Source organism: Quercus suber, unplaced genomic scaffold, assembly GCF_002906115.3.
Source record: "Quercus suber isolate HL8 unplaced genomic scaffold, Cork oak 2.0 scaffold_62, whole genome shotgun sequence".
NCBI lineage: Eukaryota > Viridiplantae > Streptophyta > Magnoliopsida > Fagales > Fagaceae > Quercus > Quercus suber.
Genome location: NW_027069527.1, coordinates 1,318,559 through 1,341,867, shown reverse-complemented (window position 1 = coordinate 1,341,867; position 23,309 = coordinate 1,318,559). Strand labels below are relative to the sequence as shown.

The following is a 23,309-nucleotide window of genomic DNA, read 5'->3' as shown; positions in this document are numbered from 1 at the left end:
GGATTCACCTGAGGATAGGAGGAGAGGGGACAAAATACTTCCTAGAAGGCCAAATGGAGAGGACGGTTTTCAATGAGAGTCAAGGTAGGTGAAGGAAGTTTCTAGTGAAAGCTCACCTACTGCCTTTGCATTAAATGACTAGCAACAGCTTTATCAGCTGCATTGATCAGGAAGTGACCTGAACAATAGAATTCACAGCTAAGCATCTCCTTCTACCACCTTCAATAAAAGTTTAAAGGACAAGTGTCCAAAGGAGAGTCTGGAGGATTGTAGATGGAGGGCTAGGATGCAATAAGCTGATGAGTATATAAAAAAAGAGGGCTTCCAGATGAAAGGGATCTTAAGAAAATCAAGAGAAAGAGATTAGAACAAGAGAGAGAGAGAGAGAGAGAGAGAGAGAGAGAGAGAGAGAGAGAGAGAGAGAGTACATCCTTATGCAAGAACATTGTCCTTGGGCGAGATTGTAAAGAACCATTTATATACTTAATCTTTAGCCTTTGTTCATTCCTTCTCTGTCTGAATCCTCAGGCTAAGCCCAACTTGTTTTACCCCACTCTCTTTACAAATATCTATTGATTTAGGCCTAACTGGATAGCACAAATTTCACTGTTCTAAGTGACTTTAGGCCGCCAAATTTTTGTGTCCTTACAACTATTTTAATAACCACATAGGCATTGTGTATGCCAGCGTTGTAGTCTGTGTGCCACGTAGGGCTGTAAATGAGCCGACCGAGTATTAAAAGTTCAAGTTTATTCTTTTTTTTTTTTCAAATGCAATCCAAATTGAGCTTGAGCTCATCACCAAATTAAACATGATTTTATGTTCAAGCTTGGCTCATTTTCTTGTCAAGAAAGCTCAAAATTGTTCACGAGTTACTTAATTAACTTATTATTTTCCTATTTATTGTGAAACCATGACTAAAATGTTTTACCTTTTCACAATTTTATTCATTTTTACTATGAATAGACTGTTTATATCGTCAATAAATTACAAATAATAATTTAATATCATATGAACCTATAGACAAATTTATATAATCTAATTTCAAGTCTATATAAATATATTTTTAAATAAGTATACATATAAAAATATAATACTATATATAACTAATCACTAACCCATGCAATGCACGGGATAGTTATATAAATATTAAAACTATTTACTTTACTTGAAGGTACTATGACTTGAAAATGATAACAAAATACTTAGGCTACATGAATGCAATTCATATATAGTTAAATCCATTACTATAAAAGTGCTCTTACATTTTCTTTGATAAGTACTAATAATTTTAGAAGAAAAAAGAATTACTACGTAGTATAAACATATAAATGCTCTTAATATAGTGACCTCTTAAAATTAAGCCTATGACATCTACCTAACCAATTGTGACTCCAAAAGTTCTTACATTAGGCACTTTGATTTTTTTTTTTTTTTTTTTATATGAGATTAGTGAAAAAGGTTCAAATCATCATCATTATGTGCAAGGATACAGTGGTAATGATACGAAAGATGGACAAAAAAATTCTTCAAATTAGTTAATGAATATAGGCCGAGCAGAGTAAATCTAGAAGACATTATGTCCTCATATTGCAATAAGCAAACTAAGATTATGATAATTGGTGAATGGAAAATGAATCTGGTGGCACTCATGAAACTAATTTATAGGTTGAAAGTTTCAACTCTCATATCTTCAAATAAGAGGCCATACTTAATTTGAAAATTGCATAAGAAATTTTAGAGCAAACCTTATTCTGGGTTCTTGCATATATTGGATTTGATTCTCAAAACTTTTATTTCCTACCCAACACTTTTTTTTTTTTTTTATAAGTTTATTTCCTATCCAACACTGCTAGTTTGGTTCTAGAGAAAAAAACTTGTACCTATTTAAGATAGAAAATTTTAAGTTAAAAGAAGGTAAAGGGAAATCACCAACCCAAGTTGAAGCTTAATCCTATTTATAGGGAAGATGCTATAATAACCACTACTTATTGGGGCTAAAAAAAAAAGCCATTGGTTAAAGCTTTTTAAGTTCCAAAAGTTGTGTTTCCCAATACCCCAACACTATCATTACATTCCACAACCCATTAATCATGTACTATTACAATAATCCATCCTAGGAAAACTTCTTGCTCACCTACTAAATGGGATTTTAGGAGGAAAAATACCTCATATTTCCATCTTTCAAATGGCTATCTGCAGATATAAGCTACATGCACCAAATGCAGGATCTTTATCCAACCTATTTAAATTATTTATAAAATTCAACTAAGACATTTTTTCAAGCATGTGGAGTTCACTTTAAAGAAAAGATAAATAATACAAAGAAAATAAATGATCTTCGCCGCAAATGAGGGAGATCATAGTATGATACTCATGAAAAACAAATGAGAGGCAAACCCCAAGAATTGATATATATATATATATATATAACAAAACCTACAAAGTAATCCACAATTGCAAACCAAAAAGATGGTTAAACCCAAAAAACTTTGTCCTTTCATGTAATACCTAAGAAGCAAAACAGAGGTAAAATACCCTTTTGTCGAATGTTGATTGTACATTTTCTAACCACCTAAATTTTCTCGTTCTATTAATGCAACATTCATTATCAGCAGCTTGATTTGACTACGAAAAGAGAGAAGCAAAATCATATGAAACCAACATGTTCTCCAGAACCCAATAGAAAAAAATGTACCAAACTTTAGAAGCCAAGACTTGAGCTAGCAGAGGCTACGAACAAACAGAGCGAGATTGAGAGAAGAGTTGAAGAGTTTGGCCGAGATGCTTTACGTTTAAGCCAAAGAGAAAGGGATGAAGGACAGCGTGAAGAGAGAAGAGTAAACTTGGAGAAGTGGTGGAATGCTTAGCTTTTAGATATTCAAGATTCAACAACTGGACATTTGGAGATAAGAAGAGGCAAGAAAAAAGAAGAGAAAGTGAAAGATGCTAGGTTATTAGGGTTAAGGTTTGGTTAAAGAGTTGGGATGCTTCTTTTTCAAAAAAATAAAACGTAAATAAATAAATAATATGGGTGATGATGTGGAAAATTGTAGAGCACGTCAACAAATAGTCAAAGGCTTCAGTTTTATAGTATATATAGATTAAATCGAGCTCTCATATTCTCGAGCTCATTCACAAACACATTATTATATATACTTAACCTTGACTCATTTAATAATCGGGTCTAAACTTAAGGCTTGAACTTTACTTTCAAATGAACATAAATAGACATTTTTTCCGAATCGAGCCTAAACTGTTCATAAACAACTTGATTCATTTTCAGCCGTACAATTGCTTAATAATTACTCTAAATAATTAAACTTATCTTGACTTGGGCCTTTATCTAAGTCACTATAGAATTTCCACATAAATATGGTTTCGAAGTAAACTCTCTTTCTAATAATTTTTTAGTGTTTCATTATTATTCAGTTCGCTTTCGTTGTTTTTGGAGATTCAACACGAATGTAACTAAAGAGCTCATTATGAGCTCATGCAACATCTCTCTTAAACGAGGGTTTAGGTCCTAAATTTGTTGAGTCCACCCCCAATATTAGAGGATATTGCATAGAATATATTACACAAAATAATAAATTTGTTAGAAATTTAGGAGATTATAGCCAATTAAAAGCAAGAGTAAGACTAAAATTAATGCCCACAAAATAAATAGAGACAGACTTATGTCAGGTTAAATGCACAATACATATAAAATTCACATGATCAAATTTCTGCACTCTTTCCCACTTTCTGTCCAACCATGACCACCAAATTAAACATATAAATTTTTTTTTTTCGATAAATAATTAAACAGATAACTAAATCTAAAGAGAAGGACGAAGATTTAATGTTCTTCAAATTGGCTTTGGCTTCCAATATATTTGAGGTACTCATCATTCAACATGGCCAAAACTCTGCTTTCTTCACCTTTGAAATGCTCTCCAGGACTCCCACTGGTGAAACGTGTCCCATCACCGTCACCCTCTTTGTCTCTACATCAATACTGAACGATGTAACCCCTAATATAGGAGAGAGAGAGAAGTTTGTTGTTACGGTCATATATATGTGAAGGAGAAAGTTTGTAACTTTAAAATATTACAATGTTATTGTTACGAAGAAAGAAGATTAATTGCGCAAACATCAGTTGTTCTAAACGTTTAAATTTTTCAATACACATTGATTGGTTTCTTTATTCATAACTTCATTTTAAGCCGTATAAATATAGTGTCTACTACTCCACCTAAGTAATAAAATTTCATTTCGTTAAATTTATTGCAAAGTCGATAATGATAAATAATTTTAGCCACTGAAAAAATGTACTAGTACTGTCACGGTCGATCAGGTACACTTGTTGTTTTAGATAAATTAATGGAATTTGAGGTAAGTTTAAATGGTGGGTGAGGGGTGACCAATTATATTTATGGACATTATTTACGACACATTACATTATTCTATAGAGACCCACACTTCTTCATGGCTCTCAAGGTCCACAGTTTTTAATGTCGCCTGTTGTAGAAGATAAATAGAAGAGAGAAAGTTTGGTAGCACTCACTGTCTTTGCCATTTCTTTGGTCACTATCTCCAAAATCTGCTATTTTTGATAATATATTTCATGTTTAACCCAACCAAAATAAATAAACAATTTTGTATAATATGGTACAGTTTTAATAAGAATATTGAGTAAGGTTGTAATCCAATAAAAAGATATTGAGTAAAGTTGTAATTTAATGTTACAACCAATTTTGTAACTAAACTTTATCATTTTAATAATTACTATCTTGAAAATATGCTATAGTAAATGGTTTATTTATTTATTTTTATGGACTCGCAAAACCGTACCAAAAATTTTAAAAAAAAAAAAAAAAAAAAAAAAAAAGCAAAAAGGAAAATTGATGTAATTATTCCAACTGAAACAAAATACCTTCCATTTTGGACAGATGCTTCTTAACTTTGCCAGCGCAGCCTTGACAATGAATGGATACCCTCATCACAACAACCTGCAACCCAACCCACTTACTTATAATGTGAAAAACAATATCTCTTTTTTACAGACCTTACTCAATTCATCTAGGTCAAGTACCTATGGAAATAACTTGGGCCCATATAAGGCTGTATTAGTTAAAACTATTTACTATTTATCCCCTTTTATTATTATTATCATTTTTTTTACAAACATCCTAACTCATCTTTTAAAAGAAAAAACAATTATGTATTTCCTTCCTTTATAATTTACCCATTTCATTTTTTTTTCTTTTTTTGGAGAAGAAAGACCTTGAATTTTATTGAAAATTTTCTTTTTCATAAACTCTTATATATAATTTAAGTATTGAATAAACTTGTCAGAAATTTTGTAGCTAAGTTATACGTACCATCACCTTTTTAGTGGAAGAATTTGGATTCAAATCCCTTGATAATTTTATTTGGGGTAAAAAATAAAAGCTTTGTACAATCTGTAGTAACTTATATATGATGTGTATTCAGGGGAAAAAAACAAAAGGAAAAGAAACTATTGATGCATAGTGGAACCAAGGGTACTGAGTGACCTCAGTATCATGCAACTATAAAGCCTGGCATGCATACTAAAAGGCATGGAATGGAAGTAATGGATCATCACATGGATAACATTAAGAAGGAGATGATTCATCTTTACCCACCAGCGCCCATATTAATGGAGATCCTTCTACCAAACAAAGCAGTCTCTTTCATTTTTACTTTTTGTGTATCATTTTCCTATATTGCACATGACTCCTTTCAGTCCTAACACTTCTTTTGAGGATAAAAAAAAAAAAAATTAAAATTAAAATTTTAAAGGTGTGTATGGATGACATGAAAAAAAAAAAAAAAAAAAACCTTAAATTCGAGTTCTTCATTGAATAAAGGAGGAGCCATTGAAAATATTTTGCATCACCTCTATATAAAATTAACGGAATAATTTACAAAACTTTCATGGACCTTGATCCAAGATTCAAAGAAGTGAGGAAGATGGATAACTTTGGTAGGTCTTTGGTTTAAATTTTTGATATAACCAATCATAAGGGAATGGATGAAAGTGATACCATATAGGTCTTTTTTTTCAATGGTCACATTTAAATGCTACATCGAAAATGCTATTCTTCTCAAAAAAAAAAAAAAAAAATGCTACATCACTAGGCAAGATTAAGACAACTTCTTTTAGTTAGGTTATATTACATCAAGAAGTAGATCAAATATCCAAAAAGTATCAATGCAACAAGTATATCAAATATCGGAATTTATTATTTAATAATGATTGTTTAGTCTATCTAGCTACTTACCAAAAAGAAAAGTCTTGTTTAGCGAATCAAATACGAGGAAAAAAAAAATAAATTCAAATAATGCTTATACTACTTTAGCAAAATTTTATTAGAAATTATATGAGTAATCCAAAACTAACCAAACTCTTTGATTAAATTACGAAATAGATGAAAGTTTAAACCTCATTGAAGTAAATTCATTGTTTTTTGTGAATAATATAGTTTTTGTTGGTTTATGATACTTGATCTCATTTTTTCCCCCTTTAATATATTGCTTCTTTCTAATAATTTAAGGATTTTGTTTATGAATGTCCTAAGAGCATTCATTTAGGAAATATTTTTAAGAAACTTTTTATGGAAAATTTTAAATTAAAAAAAAAAATTTATTTTTTGACAAATTTTTATATTTTTTGTAAAAGTTGTATATAAATTTTCCTAAAATGATTCATTAACTAATGACTTAATAATACTCATTATTCATAATTTAAAAAGGTGGCTAAGTTTTTCACTTTTTGCACTAGTGATTTGATGTAACATAATGTGTAACATCTAAAAGAAAAATAATATCAAAATTAATTTTCCTTAAGGACCTCAACCTGACCTGGAAGACATTGTCTTGCAAAGCAAGTGATGAAGATGGTTTCTGAATGGGCTTTGGCTGATGGTGCGGATCGTGTTCCCTTTTCATGAATGGCTTATTACCAACAGCGAGCCTACGAGTATCAACAAGCCTAGAGTACCTGGCATTGTTGCTAAAACGAGTATTATGATCAATAAGAGTTTTCTCAGCCTTCCTAGGCACAATCACCGAGCGAGAAGTAGTAGTGGCCATGCACACTGCAGTTGCTGCTTGAGACTGGCACATGAAGCCTCTCATATTCTTTGTTGTTCTCATGCTCATGTTTTCAAAGAGAAGAGAGTGTATGAATATGAATGAAGAGCTAGTGATTGTATAGGATTAGACACACAAAGCAAAGAGGTTACTAGAATGTTTTCATGAGATAAGACTTGGTAACATGAAATGAAGATCAGAGGTGTTACCGACTATAAAGGCAATGGGAGAGAGACATGCTGTCTTTATGACTTATCTAACTGTGGGTTGGCTGGCTTTTGCAGTTTTATCTGTACTGTATATGCCAATGTTTTGAATGCGTTCACCAATCACAATCACAATCCTGACCTTTTTCTGGTTAATTAGTTAATTTTTGGAAATCAACTGACTTGGTTAATTTCAAACCTACGTTAAAATTATTATCATTTTTATTATATAACCTTTCACTGACTATATGTAATTAGTTAATGTCAACAAGTTGATTCTAGTTAACTCAATTAGTAAAGTCTCTGATAGTTGTATAAGAAATTTAGGGTTTAATCTCCGCCTACACCAAAAACTGATTGGTATCTTGGTTTGATAATAAAGAGCTATTATCAGTAGCAAACGTCATAAGTTAAAACTCTCTCTAAAAAAAAAAAAAAAAAAGTTAATGTCAACAACATAATAAATGAATGTAAGAATTTCAACCATGTTACGCGGACTTGCGCATATATTCACCTGAGCATGTCAACATAAATTCAGAACTAACTTGTAACTCTTACTTACAGGAGCGACGTTACCTCTAGGCCTAGGGGTTCAAATGAACCCCCTGACCTAGCCAAATTTTTTTTTTTTTAAATATCTATATAATTTTTAATAAAATTTTTTTGAGTCCCTAAAATAAAATTTTGAATCCCTTGACCTTAAATTTTGTTTAAACCCAGCTAATATAAGTTTGAAGATGATCATCTTAATGCTACTTTCACAATATTTTACAATATTTTCACAATAATTTAATAATAAAGTTTAAGTGGCAGGATGTAGTTAGTTTTTATTAGGACCCGCAACTAACACAACTTTTTTCTTACCTTTAACAACTTGTCACCTAGGTTTTATTGTGAAATTGTTGTGTCAATAGCACAAGTCTTAAAATATTTAATTTTATAAGAAAGAAAAAAAAATGTTTCAAATTTTTGCTCATTCGTTAAAAAAATTTAAAAAAAAAAAAACTTTTTCTTTCTAGAACTTTGACTTACTTTTCCATTGACAGCAGAATAAAGTTTTTTTTCCCTACACTTTTCTTCTTCATCAACAAAAAAGTACACCACTGTTACAACATAATAGATCTTTATCTATATTTGTGATTATTTCTTCGTTCTCTCTATCTTTTTTTTTTTCCTTCAATATTTTCTTAGTTTTTCTCTCTTTTTGATCAAGGAGTTTGATAAATGCTCTATAGATTTTCAAATACAAGAAGTCTTTTGGTACTTGTGCCAATTTCAAGAGACTAATTACGTGTATGGTTAGGAAGTCATACACTTTAAAAGTAAAAACTTATATCAATTACTATTTTTTTTTCTTAATTTCACATTTACCATTAGTCTAACTCCAGGAGATTGACAACATGTATAATTAGTTATTTAATTATATTTTTTTATGCATTCAGTGGTTGTTGTCTTACAGATATTTATACTAAATTATATTTAGAATACTATTTTAGATTATTGTATAATGTATATATTATGGAAGTTGTACATATAAAAAAATTAATTATTATATTTTTTTACTTGTCCCCATGACAAATTCCTAACCTCACCACTGCTAACCCCCTTTGAAAATAATCCTAAGCCACCATTGCTTACTTAGGCAAAGGCATATTTAAGAAAATTTATTAATATGGAGTATCTAGTTCTCATCCTAGAAATTGGATTGCACAAAATAGTTATAAATAATAACTATATATAATCGTGTAATCTCATTATCAATCATAAAGTTTGATGGTATCCATAATTAATCCTTTAATTTTAACATTTGCATGTTGTTTTTTATTTTATTTTATAGAAATGCCATATTTCACTACATTTTTCCAACAAATCTTAGGTAGAAACTTGTTCCTAGTTATTACAAGTGAACAAAAGATATAATTTCAATAATAGATTCAAAATAAAACTAATAATAACTCACCACCTCAAATATGTTATAAAACACTTTTTTTTTTTTTTTTGGTTGAAACATATGCAAGTTATTTACACAAAAGTAAAGACATCCGTAACCAATATCTAGGAGCAATTATGAATGTATTTGAACACCTAACAGTATTGTTCATTTATTTGAGCTTTTATGTGGTATGGTACTAATAAGCCCTACAAGCATAGAAACCTCAAATGAAGTTAAATTCACTTCTATAAATTGTTCTTAGCATACAACTACAAAACTCTATATAGGAAAAAACTGCTAATAGGTAGAGAGAACATGCATAGTTACTAATCATAATTCCTTTATAATTTATTTTGGGTAACGTAGAATTTTATAATTTATTCAACTGACATTTTATTAGGAATAGAGCCACTTTCAATATAAAGTACATACTTTTACTATTTTCTAACGGTAGTGGGACTGGCCTCTTTAATAAGCGTACAAATACACTTGTTAACAAAAGCTATGAAATACTTATGGAACATTCTAACTTCTTAGAGCAACTACATTAGTCCGTTTAAAATTTTTAATTTATTTTAACATAAAAACTCATTTTTTTCTATTTTACACAAGCACTTTACAGAAACACACACATCAGTTTATCTATTATGCACACTTTTTTATTAAAATAGTATTTTTCCTCTTTTTTTTTTATTATTTCCCATCTAACCCCACCTAACACTTCTTTTTTCTCTGAATACACTCCCTTCTTCTTCTTCTTGTCCTTATCTCTATCTCCGTCTCTCTTTCTTCTTCTCCTTCTTCTTTTTTTTTTTTTTTTTTTNCAGTACATAAAAACACACATAATATCACTTTCTAACCACCTATTAAAACCACACAATACAAGAAAGAAATATTTTTCAAAATGTCTTAGCATTAGGACATAGGCAGTACCTTAAAAATCCAAAAACAAATCAAGAAAGTCTAATAAGCACAAAAGCACATCTCAACCTATTAAACCTGCCAAGTTGTGCCAACCATTCCATATATGTAACACAAGCCAGCAAACAAATTCCAATGAATAAATCAATCACAATCATACCACAAGTATGGCAACAATAGATAATAAGAGCATCTTGCAATATTTCCATAGAGTAAGAGAAGGCAGAAAGGTAGTTACTGCAAGTGTGTGAGGCAATAGCTAGTTATAATTATTTACAACTATGAAATACCTAAGTATTTCCAAAAAATAGCTTTTCTGAAGCATTAAAGAACAACTACTCTATAGTTAAGTCCATGACTTATAGAAAAGAAAACCTATAAACTTAATAAGTTTTCTTTCCTATAAGCAAGAGTTGATTTATAAATTATAAGTTAGAAAAGAACTATGTCCAAAAGAGCTTCCAAAATATATCCAATACTCTGCCTCCTATACAAAATGTGTCCTTCCTCCTACAAGAAAATGGGCAAAAAGATATTTATCAATAGAAATATAAGGACAAGACCAAAAAATACAAAATAGTAATAACCAGAAACAATAGAGAGGGCAGAACCAAACTCAATAGAAATAACAGTAAGGGTAGAAACTTACCCATTTAGTGATTAGTCATCAACACTAATTGAGATACCTTTGCTTGAGCTTGGACTTCCACCACTTGCTGTTGCTTGACTTATAACTAGAAAAGAGAAAGAAATGAAGGCTATTAGATTAAATTTCATTTGCATAAGACACATTTAATAGTACTTAATAGACAAAAAGTTTGGAAGTTAACATATTACCTAAATCATGAAATTCATCTTCCAAGGCCTCTAACTCATCCTTTGATTTGAGAAAAGAAATTGGAACCAAGGCTTGAAGCCAATCTTGTGCACAAACAAGATTTTGAACCATGAGTGGAGAGAGTGAACTCCGAAATGGATCAAGTATTCGTCCTCCAGTACTAAATGCTGACTTAAAAGCAACAATAGTAACAGGTACAGCTAATACATCCTTAGCCAATTTGGATAGCGCTTGACACCTATTTGAATTGGCCTTCCACCACCCCAATGTCTCAAATTTCACATCCCCCCTTCTACTTTCACAATTTTTAGCCACAATTTTTAGCCAAATATTTGTCAATCTCATTACTATACCCTATGGACTGCTCAGCCTCCAAGAAACGCTCAAACCTAGAATTAACCATCGTATATGAATCGCTACAACCTATTGACTCACCTTCTATGTGTGTCCTCTCACTCCCACTTGGTACTTGTACATTTGGTGAATCAACACAAGACTAATAATCATACAACTTGACCAAGGAACCCCTCACTAATTCAACCATCTCATCAGCCACTTCATTCCCACAAATTTTAGAAAAACAAAACTTCAAACCTCAACTTCTTTCTTGGACTAAGAACCACAGCCATATACAAGAGATGATTAATTTTATTCCCTTTCCCCCAACACTTATCACACTTAGATTCCATTTTAGTTGCCATATTTTCCAAGAGGTGGTTTTGAGATTTACTTAAATGGGAAATATTCTCTTGAATGACAAACATCTCATCAAAAAAGGTGTTTGTAGTAACATACAAAGAACTTGAAAACTTTTTCGTTGCATTGTAAAAAAGCTTCAATAAACCCACAAATGTCCTACAATTTCGAAAATCAATACCACTAGGAGATCCCATACCACCACTATTCTCCTTGTTCATAAAGTATGAAAAATAATTATCATCCTCAAAGTCCATTCGTATGAACACTTTCTCAAACTTTTGTGTGGTTTTTAACATGAGGTAGGTAGAGTTCCACCTAGTTGGTACATCTAGACAAAGAAGAGACTTAGACTCAATACCTAATCTCTCCACAAAACCCAGAAAAGTTTGATTCCTATTTGGTGAGGACTTCACATACCTCACAGCTTCAAGTACCTTTGCAATGGATGCATCAATTTCTCTCATACCATCCCCCACAATTAGATTTAGGATATGTGCACAACACCTTATGTGTAAGAAATCATGTTCTAAAACAGTGCCCTCCCAATCTTTAATTACATTTTGCAAAAACTTAATGGTGGCACCATTTGAGCTAGCATTGTCCACTATTAAAGTGAATATGCCATTAATACCCCACTCACGCAAACACATCTCAATCTCTCTACCTATAGTCTCCCCCTTATGGTCTTCAACTTGATAAAAATTTAAAATTCTCTTATACAACCTCCAATCATCATCAATAAAATGACCTGTAAGGGACATATAATTCAGATTTTGAATACTAGTCCATGTGTTTGTAGTAAGACACACCCTACAACCCTTCAAGGCCCCCCTTAGTTTCTCACTTTCAACACCATAAATGCCAATCACATCCCTAGCCACAGTTTGACGAGATGGGATATTCCTAATTTGTAACTTAGGTTGTAAGGTTGTCAAATATCTTTGAAACCCATACCCTTCAACAAACCTAAAAGGCAACTCATCTATTATAATCATTTTAGCAAGTGCCTTTCTAGAAGCCTCAATAGTAAAGGCTGTTGGTATAGGCTGAAACCCTTCCTCCCCATACATTTTGGGTTCTCACGCTAAGGTTTGTTGCCCTTAAGTGTATCTCTATTAGGGTTCTTAACACAAACTGGCGTATGATTCAATAAATTAGCAGTACCATGCCCTTTACTATTAGCTAGATAAGTTTTTTGACAATAATTACAAACAACCTTAAAATGACCCTCACCAATATCTACTTTTTCAAAATGGTCCCAAGCAATAGACCTTTTCTTATTATTACACACCTTGCCTTTACCTTTAGGTGGAAGTGGGAGAACCTCAGCATTAGTTGGAGTGGCAGTAGGTATAGCTTGGACAACAGGTTCTGTTTGGGCAGTAGGTGTTGTTTGGGAACGGGTGCATCACTAGAGGGTTCCATAACCTAAAGACATCAAATTTATGCATTAGCAAGTTACCATAACAATGATACTACTAAACCAGTAACAAGAACACACACAAGTGACACAACAACAACAATAGGTCAAAGTTGCAATAAAAACAACAACAAAGTAACAAACAAACGACAAGAAGTTAAAAGAGAAACAACTAAAGATAAATGATACCTTAGAAAATCCTTAGCTATTAGGGATTCGACCTTGAAGAGGTAGCAAAAAGAGTAGCCTACTTGAACAAATTTCAACTCCTGTATAAAATTAGGGTTTCAATTTTTTTAAATTAGGAAAACAAAATGAATCAGCAGGATAGAAACATATAGAAAGAACTTTAGGAGTGAATGAAATTAAGAAATAAGAAAGCACATGAAATAGTAGGATAGAAACAGGAAGGATGGATCAAAATGTGTAGGGAAAGTGCTCCACTTTCTACACTCAATTATTTTTACTTAAAATACTTTTTTTTTTTTTTGATAAGTTATTTATACTTAAAATACTTCAAATAAGTGGGCATATTGTTAAAAATATGAGTATATGACAACCTCAGCTGTGCAAAGAATAATAAGAACAAATAAAATATAAAAATCACTATTACAAATGTAATATTGCTACAGAATAGATTATAAAGCAACTATTTGTAGGAAATTCTAACTGTAAATGATACCAAAAGGGTAAAAACAAATAAGTGAAGATAGAATCATAGAAGTATATTGCTCATTAAAAAAATAAAAAATAAAAAATACAAAACAAGGAATAAAATTGGGCAAATGCAAACAAAACCTCCACACAGTCCAGCCTACATAGGATAAAAACGAAGAAAAAGAACACAAATGAGCACACTTAAATTAGGGGTTCATCTTTGACCTAACAAATCAAATCAAGACAATTAGGGTTTCATATTTGAATCCAATCAGTTGGTCTGTTTTGGTTCCCTAGTCTTTGAATCAAACAGAAAAGTATAGAGACTAAAGAGACTGACTACACTAGATACTATGTTTCAAAGTGGAATCAAGCACATGTAACTCTATGGCAGTACGACTAAGCAATTTCTCACAACTGATCTTTAAGTTTACAATAAATTGAACAAGATGAAAAACCCATATCTCAAAATAAAGAGAAAGATAGATGAAAAAGGAAGAAAATATACCTGAGAGTCTTGAGACTAAGAAGCTGATCTGTAAGCATGAGAAGGCTTAAGGGCTTAACCTATGGTGGAAAGTGAGGCGAAGCCATGAGTGTGGTAATGAGGCAATGGCGGCAACAATTAGGGTTTGGATTGTGGAGGGTATGGAGTGAAGGGTTGGGCCTTAAGACTAGAGAGACTTGAGATTGAGAGTAAAGAGAACGGAGACTGAGATTGAGAGTGATATCTTGATTTATGAGAGAGTGAGATACTGAGAACAGGTCTAAGATGGGATTGAAGACTGAGGCTTGCGTGTGGAACAACATCTGAGATGGGATTTTCATTTCAATTTTAACCGTTCTGAGCTTTGATCTTCTGGTGATTTGATCTTTGCTTTGCTGATTTGATTTTTGCTTTTGCGTGGAAGACTCTAGATGTGTTTAGTTATCAATTATACCAAGCAGTCATCTAATCATCCTCAGTCTCTCACGTGCTCACCTCAAAAGAACTGGGACATATATTTTTTTTCTTTTCTCTGAAACTTTCAGGCGGGTCGGGTTATACGGGTTTTTAAACCCTTAACCCACTACCCGAATCAAATATACAGGTTTTCTTAGAGAAGGACCCGAACTTAACCGATCATGGGCTTCGGGTTGACTTGCTAGACTTCGAGTCGGTTGTATTCAGGTAGTTTGGTCAGGTCTTGGACTTATTGGACAGCCCTACCAACAATATTTGCCAATCTAACAATTGTTAGGTTTTTTTTTTTTTTTTGGGTGGGATTTTTAGATTTGCTAGTTTTCCTTCTGTGTTTGCAAAATTTCTAGGATTTGTTGGATTTTGGGTGTGGGTTGGTTTGTTTCCGTTGAAATAAGAAAGAAGACTTTCCTTAAAGTATGATATAGTTGACTAAGCACTCTTTACTGCTTTTATTATTATTTTTTTATTTGTTAACATGCTTGGTGTTTACTTTCACCCATGAGTTTTATTGATTTGTGTTTACCTTGTTGGATGGCTCTGCTGGCTTGTGGCTAGGGCATGTCAAGGTGTTTGAGTTCTTAGGATGCAATTTTGCTCGTGAGACCTATGCCTATGAAGACTTAATATTTATCTAATATTGCACTGCTCGTTTGGACCATATGTAGCGTATTTATTTTTTAAAAAGGGGTGTGGAGGTTAATTGCAATAATAATGTTAAGACATGTATTTTTAGTGAATGGGCATCAATTTTTTTTTTTTTTTTGTTGGGCCACGTTATATGGCTTGAATGGGCTTGAATCTAGGCAAAAAATACTAATGGGCATCAATTCTTCTTTTTTTTTTTTTGGTTGGTTGGGCCACAATTTGGGTTGCCACTTCGGCCTAAATCTGGTTGGGCTAAACGGGCTCGTGGGGCTTAGCAAGGCAGTTCAGGGCCTTGCAAAAAAATCCGTTTAATAATTGAGCTGGGTTCGGGTCGAGGGTTCAAGCCCGTGGGTTGGGTCTGGGTATGAAAAAACTTGGCCAGGACCGGCCTATTGTCATTCCTAAATATTTAGGTTTTTAATTGGGTTATAATTGCATGTAATGTGTATTGAGTCTAAATTCCTTGGCTGATGTGTCGCTAGCCAATCAGCGTAAAAGGTATCTTATCTTTTACGCCAACCCCGGAGCTAACTTATTCTCTTTTACTTTCCCTTCTCTGCCGCAACAAACCTAAACCACAAACAGTTATTCGCTTAGTGATGTCTCAACCTATGCGTGACCAAGTTCCATACGACGTCGTCAACGACATCTTTGGTCGGCTACCTGTGAAATCCTTAACCCGATTCAGGTCCGTTTCCAAATCCTGTAACTCCATCATCTCCGACACCACTTTCATTTCCACACTCTTCAGCCTCAACCTCACCAAATCGCTAATATCCACCAACACTCACAGTGGTTATTTGCTATACACTCCAACAGTAACAGCGGATCATTCATCTTCCACTTCCAAACAATTGTGTACTGTTGTTTGCAACAACGATCGCACGTTGACCCAGGTTTCTAAAGTTGAAATCCCATCGTTTCTTGACAAGTACAGCATAGTTGGCTTCTGTAACAGCGTGTTCTGCTTAGCTAGTTATGACCAAGATTTTTATCACAAAATCTATTTGTGGAACCCAAGTATTAGAAAGTTTAAGAAGCTTCTATCTACTCGCTTTCTTTACAGTGATGTTAGAGTTGTTTTTGGATTTGCTTTTGACTCTAAAAAAAACAATGACTTCAAGGTTTTAAGCCTTGTAACTTTTCGGGAGAAAAAGCCACCGGCTGAGGCAGAGATATACACTTTGAGCACGGATTCATGGAGAAAAGTTATAATAACAATGGAGTCCTTAAGAGGGTATGAACCCAATTTTGGATCTATTGTTTCTGTTCTGCCACCCTCTGTATTTTGTAATGGAGCTTTGCACTTTATAGCATATACTTGCCGCCACCATTTCATTTTGTCCTTTGACGTCCATGATGAGACTTTCCATGAGATAATGATGCCTCTGCCTCAAAATTATTCACTTTCTTTTCAACTAGCGGTATTCAAGGGATTGCTGGCCGTTATTTATTTCTCTGGTTGCCTAGGCCACTTCTGGGTTATGGAGGAGTATGGTGTCGTTGGGTCTTGGACTAGAAAATTTTTGATTCCAATGGATTCGCCTCATGATTTCTATGGCTGCACTGATAATGGTGAACTTCTATTCAAGAGTGCCAATGGGCTGGTTTCAATTAACCAGCCTGAGAGTCTAAATTGGAGCATTCTTGCGATTGAAGATGCTAATTGGGTGGGTTTCTCAGCTAATTCTATGGAGAGCTTGGTTTTACATGATTAAGATGAGCAAATGTGAAAAATAACTTTAGCTATTATATCACTTTTACCGTTGAAAGCTTCAGTTTTTCCATCATCATTGTGAAAATTATCTTAGCTATTATAGTATAATTTATGTATAAGCCTATCTGTTTAGGAAACTAGATACTCTTGATGCAAAAAACTAAGGTTGTGATTGTTTCCATCCTTGAGTTTAAGAAATTTCTCAATATGAATGGGTGAAGTTAGCTAAATTACATTTGACAGTTGATGGTTAGAAGCGTTAAATTACATTTCTCAGTGTGCATTTCTTATAAGCAAATTTACAGCTTTGAGCAGAGAATGCTAGGCTTAGGTTTGCCTTTTGCTAAGAAAATGTGTCCTTGGCCCTGTTCTTATAAGTATCACCTGCGCTTATTTTTTCTTTTCTTTTCTTTTCCTAGGTTTTTCTCTGCAACCAAACAGTGGCTGTGATTAGTTAGGATTGTAGAGACAAAGTTTAATAATGATTAGTTTTTTTTTGTTTGCTTGATTTTGTTCAATATTGGCTTTGTTTCGAGTCTCATTTTGTTTGGTTTATTTTTTGGCATCTGTCTGATTGCTGAAAAAATGGAAAGAAAATGATTGTTAAGTCATAGTTAATATTAGTTTCTGCACTACTAGTTAATCAAATTAACATCAGTAGGGACTAGAGAGAAGGTGGAGGTTTCAAATATTAATAGTTTTGCAGTGTTTTTGTACTGTATATAGGCAGGAGGATTGTTTAGTTGTTTGTGCCTGTGGATGACAATGTGTATTGAGAGATTTGGGAAAATTATTGAGTACCGTCCACTTATTTTTGTTTAGATTTTTTTATTATTTCCGGGAATGTCCAGTAATTTTGTGTACATTGTAGTTGTTATCAATGTTACAAGTAGCAACAAGATGCTTTAAGAGTACTCCACAGTATTTAGCACCTCCAAAATGTGCTCAATAAATAGCTAAGCAATTCTATTCTATTGTGCTTTCACCATTGACCATCCAAAACCCCTATAGTCTAATTGGCCTGCTTCGCAATGTTTAGTTCCATAGCTATTTGTCATAGAATATAGTTGTCACTTATTCTTAAGTCCAACAACTAGCAGTATAGCTGAAATTCTGCTTCCTTTTAGAAGTTTAAAACAATGGAATTCTAATTAATCATAATTAACATTGGCAGAAACCAAAATTTGCATTGAGGTCATTAGTAGGTATTGATGTAACAGTGATTTAGGACAAATTTGAAGTACCTGTCATATGCATGTGTTGGATTTTAGGATAGGAAAATTTTTCTTATTATTATTATTTGATAAGTAAAGAAATATTTTATTGCAAAAAGATCACTTCATGTTCAAAAGACATAAAGAAGTATAAAGAATTAGAGAATGTTATTATGTATAGAAAGCAATGGCTCTATGAGCTTCGGAATGGAGATGCTATTAGTGAAACCCCATGTGCAAGACCAATCAAATAAAGAAATAGTAAACATAGCTAGCAATTGAGGTTATGGTGAGGGAAAGGCTTTAGAATTTATGCAATGCTTAATGTTTGAAAAGGTCGGATTTAATTGCAAAGAAGGCTCAAAAAGTGAACAAAATGGCTACAGGAATTGCGATGGAGTAGTGAAATTTACTATTATTTATCTGAAAAAGAAAAATTGGTTGGGAGAATTTACTCAAAGGCTACTTGAATGGTTTTCGGTTTGATTTAAAGCAGTATTTGGTTGCTTAAAGTTATGGAAAATATTGGTTTTATAACGTTTTAAAGGGTTGTGCCTTGGTGCGATGGCGAGTACTTTCGACCAAAAGCAACATGTTGTAGGTTCGAGTCTGGGAATCAACTTCTAAACAATTGGGGATAAGGCTGATTACCAATGACTTCTTCCAAACCTCACAAAAATAGGAGTTTCATGCATTGAATATGAGCTTTTTTAAGGTTTTAAAGGGATGAGAAAAGATGTAATTTGGAAGAAGAAGAAGAGAGACATAAGAGGTCAGTTTGCCTTTTGCCCCATAACTCAATCACACTATATTCCATTAATCAATGATTTTTTTTGGGATCAATTAGAAAGTTACACGGACAAAAAGGATATGTTAATTAGAGGGTTGATAGAAAGCATAATTTTGGATATGATAAAATGACGAAGAACAATACATGTGGCTAAAATACTTCAGTGTATGTAATACCACCTCCTGAAAAACAGACGATCCCCATATGTGATGGTACATAAACAAAGTACCTCATTCTCCTGATGCTCCTCCTTTTCTTGAGGACGATTTGATTTAAGAGGTGGTCTTATTGATCCTGACTAGAGTTCTGGACTCTCCCACATCTATTTGAATTCCGCGTTTGATCTTAGAAATACATTCTCAAACAATGCCAAAGACGTATTAGTTTAACACCTACCTACCATTAAGTGTCAAATCTTATACTCAATCATGAGAGTCAAACTAATGGAGCTACGACTGGGATTCATAAATAACAGGTACTAAATTCAAAGAAAAATCAATATTGTTGCTGTTGTTTGCTTATTTCTTGATCTCTTTTTAAGTGCATGTATCCTCCTTCTCATTTAAAAACTATTTGTTCCACATTGCAATTAAAATTCAATACATATAGTGGAGGAGTCAGGATTTGAGTTAATGGGGACAAGATTAAAAGGATAAGATTTGAAACAAAATTAATCGAAAATGACTTATAAAAACAAATAAACAATTATATAATAATGTAATAGTTATGGAAAATGTAAAGAAAATGTAAACCATAATTCATATTTCACTCCTAGGTTAATTTAGTTAGTTGCCTCTAATGATTATTCATATTATTAAAATAAAAATAAAAATAATCAATTCAAGTTATTAATGTAATTACATTAAGTTTAAACATAAAATTTGATTACTTCAAATAAATTGAAGAAGAAACCAATATAAAAGTGTTAAAAAGTATTGTAATACGCTTGGAAAGCTGTATAACACTTCACTGCTTTGTTGCTATAAATTTTTTTTATAGAATTCATCTTTCTTTTTCTATTTTCCAATTATTAAAATTTAGATTTATACCAAAGGTCTGTGAAAGTGTGAAGAGATTGATGGGAAAAAAGATTAATGAAGGAATAAAGGCACTAGGAATTTAGTGTCATGTATTTTTTAATAGTTATTATAAGTTTGAACATACCAAATGTTTTGTAGCTCAATCAATACATTTTAATGTTTTTAAGGAAGACATCCCAAGTTCAAATACCTCTCTCTCCTTATTGTAAACTATAAATTATACCAAACAAAAGTTTAAAAATAGGACCCACTAGTTTAGGGTTTTTTTTTTTTTTTTGGGGATAAAAATAGCAAGACTTTTTGGAATGAAAATAAAAAATAGAAGTCTATTACATGAGTAGTCTAGCTTAGCCATGTGGCAACCAGCTAGCCAAAACATTGCTAGTTTAATAAAACTTAGATATAACACTCATAACATCTTCAATCGACAAGTTTTCAATTGAAGGAATCTTGGCCATACATGACCTTGGCTAAAACCATGGGAAATACCATTGAATATGAAGCTCATACAAAAGATTTGGAGGAATAGAGCATACCTTGCAAGCTAGGTCTCCTCTAACCTCACTTTATATGCAATGCTTTTGAAAGCACCCTTGTTCCATGGCTTTATAAAACAGTGTTTCTCAATTTCTGAAACTATACGGCAATAGCAAGGCCTCATGAACACATGGATCAGCCAACAAGAGTCTCTCCTATAATTGAATTTAATTATTGTTAAAAGACCAGAGTACCGTGAGTCATAATAGTTTATCAAAAAGAAAAAAAAATGTTGTGAGTTCGTTATTAAGTTATCAGCTAGTTTTTAAATTCTTTTTAAACAATATGTAATATTTATTGATAAAAAAAAAGATTGCATTCATATAAAAAAAAAAAAAAAATACTCAGTTGAGAGAGCATGTTAAAGCAAGGACTCTCCTTAATCCAAGTTTCATAGTGCTCAACATATTGAGTTTGAAATATAGCAACATCCACATTTACTTCGTTATATAGTATTTGCAGGTGGAATCCAAGATTGCTAGCCAATGTCCTTAACTATAACAGTAACTCATTGTCTGTTTGATACTCTCGAATGTAAACTACACTCCACTGTATCACAATTTGGTTGGTCTTCACCTTGCCCCCATGCCTATTATTATTTCGATTTGACCACATCACCCAAGCAATTGTCACCACCAAAGTAAGAGCTTCATCATTTATTTTCCTAGAAAAAATTAAAAACCACAAGAAGTTCATGAATTCCAGGAAAATAAGGCTGTTGTCGTCACCGAAAAAAGGAATCAATTTCCAAATTTCCTTTGCACACCTACAACCCCATAGAACGTGACTAGAAGATTCAAAACCATCTCTACATTCATCATAAGTGTCATCCCCCACAATACCACGTTTCTTAAGATTAGAGAGAGTTGGTAAAATATTTTTACAAGCATGCCAAGCAAAGTTTTTCAATTTACCTAGGAACTTGTAGTCTCCATATTCTTCTCCAAATTTCTTTGTATCACTATCAGAGGATCCACCACTTGTGTCTTGACGAACTCTTAAATCCATCGCTACTTTGTAGGCACTTTTAATAGAAAAAATACCATTGGCTGTGGAATTCCAAATCAAAGAATCATCCGGAAGAGTTGAGCTAAGAGGCATTCCCAAGGCATTCCAAGTCTCGCTGAGGCTTTATTTGGTTACTCTTTTTGTTCTACTGCTAAGTTAGTCTCTGCTATATCTTTTTGTTTGAATAATAGCAATCTACCAGCTGTTTTGGTTTAGCCTCCCCCTTTTTTTTTTAATTATTATTTTTTTATGTATTGCAGTTTATCAAAAAAATGAAAGAGGCATTCCCAAAATAATTTATGCTTCATGCGGCAAGAGCATATGATGGATTAATCAATTTTCCATTCACCCTGTCTACAGTCAATAAGATCACTAACCATAGCTTGGTTATCCAGGGTACTTTGAGGCAAATAGTAGGAGTCGGAAGCCACCTGTCAGACCAAATCCGAACCAAGTTTCCTCCCATTTTCAAACCCTCCATCTCATCCCTCGCCTAACAATGTGTTGCGCAGCCATGATACTTTTTCATAAATAAGATGGTCTTCAACCCTATGTAGCCTCCACAAACTCATATTCCGGAAAGTATTTAGCTTTAAGAACATGGTAGGCGAGGAAGTTATGGTCAGCTTGGAGCTTCCACCCTTGTTTAGCTAAGAGGGCTAAATTGAATTCCTTTAACAGTTTAAGACCTATACCACCTTGAGATTTAGGAATACAAAGCTTCTCCCAACTAATCCACATTATCTTCTTCTTGTAACCCTTTTGATCCCTCTAAAAATTCCTCACCATGCTTGTTAGCTCATCATAAAGAAATTTGGGAATTTCAAAACAATTTATAGTGTAAGTAGGAACCGCTTGAGCTACTGCTTATTTTTTGATCTCTTTTAAGTTTATGTTTCCTCTTTCTCATTTAAAATCTATTAATTGTTCCGCATTGCAGATAAATTATAAATGAACATGTTAAAAAACATGAACATGGGGAAGCTAAGATAAGAAAAGCCGCCGATTCAGTCAAAAATTAATCAATGAGGTTTTAAACTAGAACATGTCAGAGAATAATCTCACCTGCGTGACGATTTGACACGCTTCAATTATTATTTGTAATGCACAACAAATCAAACACGGTGCTAACAAGTATCAACGTTGAGAGTGAATCGTTGAGATAAATTCCATTTTTATGCATATATAAATAACACGAATGATTGGATTGAAAACACTTCAGATTTCTCAAGGACAGTATACTTTCTTGAATTCTACAACTCATTCTTGAAGCATCAGACCGACCTAATATAGATGCTCTATGTGGCTGTCTAATAAAAAGAATAAAAAGTGAAATGAAATGAAAAAGAACACGGCATAGCAACTCTGTAACACTGTGCTCCTTTCACCGATTATATATATATATATATATATAAACACACACACTTTAGACAATGTTATACCACTCAATATTTTTTAATCGGATGCAAATTTTGACAAATCTACCGTTAGATTACTTTATTTTTATATACTCTCTATGCTTGCAAAATTTCAAGGTGATCAAAAATTAATAGTCATATCATCAATTAATTGTTTAAATTCAAGTTTTTGTAGTTTAAAATATTGCATAAAAGATGAGT

General features: G+C 32.8%; 3 protein-coding genes across 3 annotated transcripts; 1 reads left to right on the top strand and 2 right to left on the bottom strand.

The window, feature by feature from the left end:
* Positions 1-3,624: 3,624 nt before the first annotated feature.
* Positions 3,625-7,362, bottom strand: LOC112022887 (protein SODIUM POTASSIUM ROOT DEFECTIVE 1). Its single transcript, XM_024055509.2, has 3 exons — positions 6,871-7,362; positions 4,919-4,994; positions 3,625-4,016 (listed from the first exon to the last, which is right to left on the bottom strand). The coding sequence occupies exons 1-3, from the start codon at positions 7,168-7,170 to the stop codon at positions 3,895-3,897; spliced, it is 498 nt and encodes a 165-aa protein (XP_023911277.1). The 5' UTR covers positions 7,171-7,362; the 3' UTR covers positions 3,625-3,894.
* Positions 7,363-11,571: 4,209 nt separating this feature from the next.
* On the bottom strand, positions 11,572-12,768 carry LOC112022897 (zinc finger BED domain-containing protein RICESLEEPER 2-like). Its single transcript, XM_024055524.2, has one exon. The coding sequence runs from the start codon at positions 12,766-12,768 to the stop codon at positions 11,572-11,574; it is 1,197 nt and encodes a 398-aa protein (XP_023911292.2).
* A 3,215-nt stretch (positions 12,769-15,983) lies between these two features.
* On the top strand, positions 15,984-17,102 carry LOC112022888 (F-box/kelch-repeat protein At3g23880). Its single transcript, XM_024055511.2, has one exon. It carries the CDS (start codon positions 15,984-15,986, stop codon positions 17,100-17,102), a length of 1,119 nt encoding a protein of 372 aa, XP_023911279.1.
* Positions 17,103-23,309: the final 6,207 nt, after the last annotated feature.